The sequence below is a fragment of the Euprymna scolopes genome, chromosome 22, assembly GCF_053919585.1.
Source record: "Euprymna scolopes isolate OS-2025 chromosome 22, ASM5391958v1, whole genome shotgun sequence".
Taxonomy (NCBI): Eukaryota; Metazoa; Mollusca; class Cephalopoda; order Sepiida; family Sepiolidae; genus Euprymna; species Euprymna scolopes.
Genome location: NC_136503.1, coordinates 52,769,755 through 52,779,754, shown reverse-complemented (window position 1 = coordinate 52,779,754; position 10,000 = coordinate 52,769,755). Strand labels below are relative to the sequence as shown.

The 10,000-nt window shown below is 34.0% G+C and overlaps 1 protein-coding gene across 1 annotated transcript in view; it reads left to right on the top strand.

Annotated features, from left to right (window-relative positions):
• Nucleotides 1–10,000, top strand: part of LOC145243442 (uncharacterized) — a 1,410,572-nt gene that overhangs the window by 1,087,167 nt on the left and 313,405 nt on the right. Inside the window, exon 13 of the mRNA XM_080106334.1 lies at nucleotides 7,513–7,756. Coding sequence (XP_079962460.1) covers nucleotides 7,513–7,756 — 244 coding nt within the window. The remainder of the gene's footprint in view (nucleotides 1–7,512; nucleotides 7,757–10,000) is intronic.

Here is a 10,000-nt window from a genome sequence, read left to right as displayed (position 1 = left end):
TGTTTTCGTGACTGCATGCTAAGCAACTCCAGAACGAGGATGACATCTATAAATCTGGTCTCTTAACTATACTAGCCTTCTTATGTCTCCGTGGTAATTTGTCTCATTTGAAGCTCGACCCTTCAGACGACAAATACCGAAAAATTGGTTAAAAACATTTATTTCTTCACCCTCAACTTTTCTACAGGGAGGGGTCGCTTTTTTCGCCGATATTTTCGAAAGTCATTCCCTCTTTTTCATTGTCTAGCCTTAATTTAAACCTACGTCGCTTCCAGTTTGGCGGTGGTCGTAACAGCAAAGATGTTACGTTTTTTCCCCCGTTCTTTTCCTCCTTCGCGGTATGAGTTCGAGCCTGCCTTCCTAGTACCACTTTTTTTTTGTCTAACACACACCTCCAAACACCCGGGAAACGCTGGGCACCCATGCTAGTATATATATATATATATATATATATATATATATTAATATTTTTACTTATTACTTGTATGTATATTACCTATTGTTTATAATTAATGGTTCCCATATCATATTAAATTTTATACCAGGTCTTCTTAGTAATTGGTTAATCCCCAGCATATGTGCAGATACTTTCAGTCCTCTTACTATCCATTGTTCCTCTCTGTCTTCAATTTTTACTTCATCCCATAAGTAGATTGTTTCCTTTTCCTTCCATATATGGTTAGCTATACCTGATTTTTCAATCTCTCCATATACTACGGCTTTTTGATATTCTTCTAATCGTACTTTTAGTGGACGACACGTCTCACCTGTGTATAGTTTTCTACATTTACCTGAGATTTCATATACACAATTCTTAGTCATGATTTTTTTTTCTGTAGGAGGCTTGACTCTCACAAGCTGTTTCCGGAGGGTTGAATCACATCTGAATACTGTTCTGTTGTCATGGTATACACACTGTCGTGAGTTTCTGAGTGGTGTCCTTTTCTGTCTGGTCCAGATTTCTTGAAACGTTGTGAAAATAACACTCAAGATGAGAACAGTAGTTCAATGAATCCCAATAATAGGAATAACCAATCCTCATTTCAAAAATTCAGAAACCTCACAGAAATACTCTATTGTGTTGGTGTGGTCAATCACAGAAATTTGTTGTAAATGGATTTAAGACGAACATGTTGTAATCATCAAGGAACCAGTCACATGGTAATGTATTTTACAAATGGGAAACTCTTGTAAAGAAGTTCTGTTCATGGAAATTCTGCCTGATGCTAGGCACAGGAAAGCGAAAAAAAAAAGGCTTCAACTTTTTCATTGTGGTAGTCAGACAAGTTCTTGCTGTGAATGTCTCATAAGGAGGATCCAAAGACTAAAGCTTAATCAATCATCTTCCGTATAAATAATAACAATAGAGTAGAAAAGAGGCTACCAACCTCTCTTTGAGAAAGGTTGTAGGGAAGAGAGGGGATACCCCCCACCCCACCCTCTTCTTCCCCTCCCACACACATACACAAGATTTCAAAGAAAGAGTGCTCTGTTTGGCATCTACTCAGATATGGCAGCAGTATTCTATCTTCCGAAGCAACATTCTCCGTAGGCAAGTTAAACCAGCTTCCCTCCGATAAAGGAAGTTTCCCCAGTCACTTATCTTGTCACGTATTGAAAATACACACATGCAAACGCACGCATGACAGCTGGCAGCGAATGCACTGAACCATGGGATCAGGTAGTAAAAATTGGTATCGTCAGTGGTGAAAGGTCAACTAACTGCTGTTGGAGGAGCAGGTCACATATATAGCCCAGAGGAAAAGGCAAAAGAAGAGAGAAGCTTGCAGTCAGCTGGTAAGATACATAAGCGCAAGCTCATAGTTCCACCCATTCACCTCCTGGTCCACACTCTCTGTCTTTAGCTGGGTGCATGCATATGAGGCAGTAAAGAAAGACCCATAAAAGTTTTTATATTTTTATACAAAAACGAAGTGTATGAAGTTTATTCTGGCTGACGAAAAATTGACTGCGCAACATACGTTTCAGTATATCCATGTCAGGAGTGATGTTTTTGCAGTTCTTGCATGGAGGTATCGACGTCCTTCTACGTCTGGTGTTCCCAAATCGTCACCCATCTTGTACTGACCAGGCTCAACATTGTTTAACTTCAGTGATCCAACGAGAACCGGTGTGTCGTTATCTTCAATCCTTGAACGTATCTGCCTCTTATACAGTTAGAGAATTGCATCTATTAAAAATCTTATTAAAATTCACCCACGCGCACCATAACCTTATTTGGATTTCCAGCTCCGTTATGCTAATTCGTCAAGAAGTTATTGAGATCCTCCTCACCAACTCCTTGGCTGTACTTAAATAAGTAAATAAAAACGAATGACTCAATTTTTTTCCTATCTGTCGATATTTGTACTAATAAAATTGTTTAGATGTCTGAACAACAAATTATATTGCCTTGAGGAAATATTGCTAGACGATTTGCTCAAGTTTCCTCCGTTTTTTTTTGTTTTTTTTGGTTTTGTGTGTTTGTTTTCCATATTTTTTTCTTTATTGATGGAAGCGTATGCAAATCAATTACACATTCGCAAAAGTATAACTATAAGTGTATGTGTCTGTGTTTTTGATGTGTGTTCATAAATTTATATGCATGCATGAGTGTGTGTAGAGGAAATATTTAATATACGAACACACCTATATGAATATTTATTATTGATGGAACGATTCCAATATTTTCTCAATTTCGATACAGTTACTCTTCTACATTTTCGATTCCGATACAATTACTGATTCCGATTCTTTAAAATTTTTAAATATACAACTATTTCTTTATTTGGCGGGAGGGGAGAGCAGATTAACACAAAACCTATGTAATATGTGCATATATTTTCTGAAAACATAAAAAATACTCTTGTTGGGGTTAATCTTTAAATTCTAGTTTTACTGATGCTTTAAAATCAATAAATACCTATCATTTCATCATTAATACAAGCCGTGGAAAATGAAGTTTTAAATAAAAACAAACAAAAACAATAAAGCAGAATCGTTTTGGGTATCGAAAAATAGACACACATTTTTCCGATTTTGATACTGATACCGATTCAGGTACCAGAAAATGTTCCAGTGTTTTCAATTTTAGAGTCCGATTAATCGGCCCAACACTAATATGTATATACAACCAGTGACGTGCAGAGAACCTTTTCAGAGCAAATGCTCAAGTGAAAAAAAAACGGTGGGGCACAGGCCTATAATACATTCCTCTTAAAAGGGCACTTTTAAAACAGGAGGTAAAAGGGGCACTCTTAGCACCCCCCCCCCCTTTGCACGTTCCTGTATATAAGCATATATATATGTTCTCAAATGTGTTTTCTGTGTGAATAGAATAAAGCTGCTACCTAAATGTGTACAAGAGTATGCTTTTATCTATGTATGTATCATTATTTTTGTTTTCCATTCTACTTGGATGTAACATCTCAGAAACCAAGGCATCCCGTTCTTAGTCTGACACTTAATCTTCATATGAAATACATAGATATGCGAATGTTCGCCTAAATCTCTCATTTATCTCTTAAACATTTAGTTTGTAAAAAAAAAAAGTGAAAACATTTTTTTTATCTCTCCAACTGACTAGTTCACTATGTTTTACAAGGTGGAACGATAAAATTGTCGCCCTAGAAAAGACGACATGATTCCATTTCCGTTTGAGGGAAACCAGTTTTCATTTTTTGTTACGGACCATCAGTCATGTACAAATACAGTTGGTCAGTCGTGTACAAATCCCAAGAATGATAGGAGCCGTCTATCATATCTCAAAGTAACACAGTATTTAACAAACGAGATCAGAAATGCGCCACTGTATAACTCATGCTCTCTACCGATCCTAGTTATGACAACAGGACCATTTTTATGACAGCAGCACCCTCAAAATGCAAATCCGGACGGTTCAACGCATGGAGGCACAACAACGCATTGGATGACCCATGGTTATGGTATTTGGTGTAGTTTCAAGTGAGGGCCAGATCATGCCACCTCACATCATCAAAGTTACCAAAGTGTACCTAGATGTGCAGAAGAGTGCAATCAGGTGGCTGCTGGCAAACTCTGGGTGTGGCAGCAGGACTCAAAGAGACCCAGGATTGGCTTCAGAAGTAGTGCTACAACTTTCTTCCCTTCTCTCATTGCCATCACTCCTTCCCCCGACCTGAACGCACTGGACTACATTGTTTGGCCATATGTTGAGAATATCACCAACATGACTTCCCAGAACACCAAAGACATCCACTGAGTATTCGCTGAGCTCCCGCTGGCGGTTGTGGAAAAGACATGCTTCTAGTTACTGATCCATATCAAGGCAGGGATTGAAGCTGAAGGCGGCTACATTGAGTAGATATCAGCTCTACTACATAATCGAGTTACCCAAATTGATTATTTCAATAAAAGTTTCAAAATAAAGCTGTAGTGTTGTTTTCTTTAGGGCAACAATTTTATCATTGCACCATGTAGTATATCTTACCTGTGGTCACTTTGTCTTGCCGGATTGCAGCACAAGAATTCATCTGATCTGCTGGAGTATCCCATCAAGGGTTGTTATTTGAATTAACATTTCTCGCATATGCCAGTGTATACCTGTGTCAAAAGTATCATATTTTGGCTTCCAATACTATTTTATCTTGAATATTTGGTCTAGTTTTACTTGTAGGTTGAAGTAATCTCTTGTCAGGTTATCTTGACAAATATTTGTACATTATTTAGAATCATGATAATGTAATGGATTTTGATCAAAATTAGAAAAGGGGTTCTAGGCATAAAATTTGAATCTTGATAAGGGCGATATAAAATTGGTGCAAAACTGTTCTAACTCGGCCAGAAGGGATTTGTATATCTCTTTAGATATTCCCATCTAATTAAAGTCCATTCATGAAACTCTTATGTCTAAAATTCTCATATCTATTTTTGATAAAATTCATTACATGAATTTGATTCTTGGAAATGTCGAAAATTTAAGAAGTCTTAAGCAAACAAATGATATCAAGGAATCTAGTATAATTGGTGTATTAATCACTATTAGTGATGAGATGATTTGAATATTTTTTCCAATTCAGATACAATTACCGATTCCGTACTTAATTCCCGATTTTGGGTCAATTGCCGATTGGGATTTGAATTCTTTACAAATCTCTAAATATTTAACCATAAAGTTGTCATTTTTTTTCTTCTTACCATAAAAACACATGTTAAAAGTGCATATATTTTCTCAAATGTGAAACTCACTTGTGGGTGGTGTAATTTAAAGATTTTAGTTTTACTGTAAATGTTTATTGTTTTCTTATTACTACCATCGATGGAAGATTTTGTTATTTAAAAGTTTTAAAAAAATCAAATAAAAAAGAGATAATTAAAGGAATTGTTTTTGGCATCAGAAAATAGGCACAAATTTTTCCAGTTCCGATACCACAAAAAGTTATGATTTTTTCCGATTTTGATCAATCGTCCCAACACTACTAACTATGAATCAAATTTGATGCAAATCTGATATATTTAAATTTTAGCAAGGTTGTGTCCATATTATGCCCGCTAAGAACCGTTTAAATTACTCAGACATAAATATGGGAAATATGTGTTGTCTAATACCCATTGGTACAGTTTCATAATAATCAGAAATATCTGAAATATCATGAAAAAAGCTTCCCTTCTCTATTTTTTCCCTTTATATAAAACTAAATTAAACTAAATATGACCCACATTACTCACCCTTACGCCCAGCAGCCGTTTTGAAAAATATTAATTATGATCAGACAATTAGTTTACAAATAAATCCTGTATATAGAAATATATAAACATATACTCTTCTCTAAAGCCCATTTGATAGAGAAGAGATGTTGCTGGTCTATCTATACTGCATCGTTATGTTAAATATGATATTTTTAATCATGCAGATTTTGTATTTATTATTATTAGAGAGTCAATCCTCTATTGATTCTTATATTGTACCCAATATATAATACTGATTTCAAAATAAAAAATTAAAAATGACTTCGGTGCCATCAGCTAGAATTGAAACTAAAACAATTAGATCTCTAGTGGTATTTGCTACCGTAGACCAAAGGACACATGGATGTAAAAACTTTCAAAAACGCAGTTAAATGTGTAAATGTATTTGCACATGTGTGGAGGATACACATTTAAGTGTCTCACACCTGTCAAGTTCCAGTATTGACACCTTAGCAGCTATTTTTTAAAAAACTAAATCGAATTTGTTCCATAGGTTCAAGTCCCCTATATATTAAGTTTCAATCCTGTAGACCAAAAATTGACAGTAGTTCTGCACACAAACACAAACAGACAACGTCACTCATATATATATATATATATATATATATATATATATATATATATATATATATATATATATATATATATATATATATATATATATTGCTAATAGAAAACATAAACCGGTATATATAGACTTATTGATCAATTTGAAACAAAGGGATATAATTGTTTCAAATTGATCAATAAATCTATAAATCCCAGTATATATTTTCTATTATCAATATATTTTCCTCTTGTATGTAAAGTCCACTTGCACATTGAGCTTTTTTATTTTATCAAAAGGTCTCGATTTTAAGAATCCTTATATACATCTTTAATCTCCTTATATACTTGCTGGCAGCCCGACCTTGCCCGGTCATACAATATGCTAAAACATGATATTTCAATTTATGCAGATTGCGTATGTATTATTATAGAATCAATCCTCTATTGATTATTATATATTACAAAGAATAATTTGCCCGATGGACTAATTCGCAAAAAAAGAAAGAAATAATAATAATGATAATGTCGTTCATCAAATTCCGTCTGTGTTTGTTTATCACGTCAGCTGATATTTGGACTTGGGGGTGAATGCCCTGAAAAGTCACTGCTGACTAATGTTTAGTTTTGAAATATGCAAACAAAGAAATGATTTGCGGCGATTTTAAATGGCACCTCTTCTTTTATCGTAAAATAAACTCATTAATAATAAAAAAAATTAAATTAAATGGTGAGGTATACTCGGGATTGAACGGAGGATTATTGATCTTTAGTCGAATGCTCTACCACTTAACTATATCTCCAGATGACAATATATTTGTTTAAAAAAAAAATGATTTACTGAGATTTTATTATTTCCCTTGGCCGGTGAAACATAAAATATTCCCCTGTAAAAATTCTTTATTATTTATAAGAGACAAGATTGGACATTTTCTATACTTATCGAATGAATTCCTGTACAAATCATATCTAAGAATACTGCCAGATATATAAATTATCTTTGTGTGAAATTTGCAAAAGATAGGCTCAGTCGTTTCGGAACCTATGAGAAAGGAAGTCTCTCTCTCTCTCTCTCTCTCTCTCTCTCTCTCTCACACACACATACACACAAAGAAGTAACTTTTATATAATAGTAGAGATATATAAATCTCATAGACACGTATGCATACCATTCTTACATACAATTATATTATAAAAACCGTCATTAATAATTTCTTTTTTTTTTTCTTTCTTTTGCAGGCATTGCAGGAGAAACAAAAGTTCTAATCAAAAGATGGAAGAACTTGGATTGCTGTCTACTCGTTTCTCACGCTGTCTATCTCTTGATGGTTGGGAATTGCCACGCGATAATGTCGTATTGAACAGAAAGCTTGGCGCAGGGGCATTTGGGACTGTCTTTGGTGGTGAAGCATTTTTAGATGATCAAGGCTGGCAGGCAGTTGCAGTAAAAACTCTCAAAGTAGGGTCAACCATTGAACAAAAGGTATTTCAATCATATTTTCAAAATACATTGTGATACAGGAATCCGTTTCTATGATTAACTTGTGACTTTATTTCACATGAAAATGATTATACGACTTTCAGAGTCACCTCCTTTTAAACGTTATTGAACAATCAATCATATAATCGAGTTAACATAACTATCTTAGCTGAAAAAGCCTGCATGATTATAACTTTTCCCTTTCTTTCGTTCTCACAGTTTGGTTCAGTTTAGCTCCTTCTACTACTACTACTACTACTACTACTACAACAAGTTTTAACAGCATCTCGAGGATATTGTTGTTAGAGGTGTCTCTTAATTTGTTTCTTCTTTTTTTGGAGCTCAAACAAAAGACAGCCCACGCTCCTAATACTCAGGCAATTAATTTGAACAATATGTTCTTAAAAGATGAAGAGTTTGTTCCACCACACAGTGGCAATTAAGTTACAAACTTAATCCCATCAATGGAATATCACATTGACTGCCATTATCGCCCTGTAGCTGTAAGATAAAAGGAAGAGCAAGAAATGGAGAGAGTTAATTATGTTATAAGTGCATCGCTTAATTATATAATCGTTTTGTTATAGCTCTAATAAAGACATTAATTAATGTGTTGTCTCATTGAAGCTTCGACTAAGACTGAGAGAGAATGTTTGCATTCCACACTCTCTAGTTTGATGCTGATGTCATATCTGCATAAATATCACTGATTTCCTTTTCCTAATTATCCTTTTATGATTTCTGACTGAAACACTGCCATCATTGTCATATATCTCAGCTAATATGCACTAGCTAATATAAACTAGTAAACCTAGTTACACCACTATTTTTCATAAAGAAAATAAACATGCGTAATCTACTATAATAGTCACAAAACCATTTTAGTTATGCACTGCTAATAATCTTCTCTCTTGTTTTAGCTGGTACCAGAAATGATAAAAGATCCATCGATGCTAATGAAACAATGGTACATTTTTGAACAGCTTCATTTGATAAAAAGGTCACCATTATTTTACACATCAGTGGGAGCTGCGTTGGGAGTAATGGGATAACAAAGACTGAATATTCACAATACTATTTTATTTGATCCTGAAAAGCATCATCTTTATCAATCTTTATTTATAAGCACAGTAGTGAGAAACATATGAGGGCAGAACTCGCAATGTTGATAAATTTTATAGGATGTCAGGACGTGTTGAAAGAAATCAATAAAGTGCTCAGTTGCAAATGCGAGAGTTAAAATACAAATTATTTAAAAACTATATCTTTCATATTTCAGAAACGTACCAGAAATGGTAAAAGATCCATCGATGCTAATGAAACAATGGTACATCTTTGAAATATAATATATGAATATACTAGACTACCTGTGACCCGTTGGGTCATTATGTTATATTAGCACTGGAATTAATGTATGAGCGTGACACTTGTGACGTAAAGAAAATAGTTTTTTGTAACATAGCAGAAACATTTCTATGAAAGTATATTAAAAAGAATATAGATAGATTTCTATGAGTCGTTCTGTTTACAATTGTTTATTTTTGAAAAAAAAACAAACAAACTTACAGTCATTGAATTATAAGTGGTTTGCCATACTCATAGGTAAATGTGCACTGAATAGATACCATAATACTTAAAGTTAAATTCAAATTTTGATATATCGTTTAATTTAAACGCGAAAAAAAACCCCAAAAAACAATTGGGACACTGAAAACGTACACAGTAAAACAATAGGTTGTAAAATGCTCTGATGGTTGTCAACGGGTTAAAGTAGATTTATTTGTAAGAAAATTGCATAAAAATAGCTTAAACATAATACGGAAATGAACGATGTAAAAAAAAAAGCAAAAAGTATTAACAATTGTTTATTTGGATAATTTAAACGCGAAAAACAACAACAAAAAAAAACAATCGGGACGCTGAAAACGTACGCAAAACGTAAACAATATGCTGTCAACTGGTCAAAATTTGTAAGAAAATTGTGCCAGTATAGTTGTAATACAGAATAGTTGCAAAATATCCCCACCCTTCCCATGTTAAATAATAATTTCTAAATAATAACGTTAATATTTCAGTGCCCAGGTCAAAATCTGCAAAAGAAGCAATTTGTGTTTATTTGTTTACGCTGTTATGGGTTTATGTTTATGTACGCATGTACAACCGGAAGTCGTAAACCGGATGTTGGGTTACAACACGCGTTACAAGGTCATCGGAGTTTTATAATTATATATATATATATATATATAT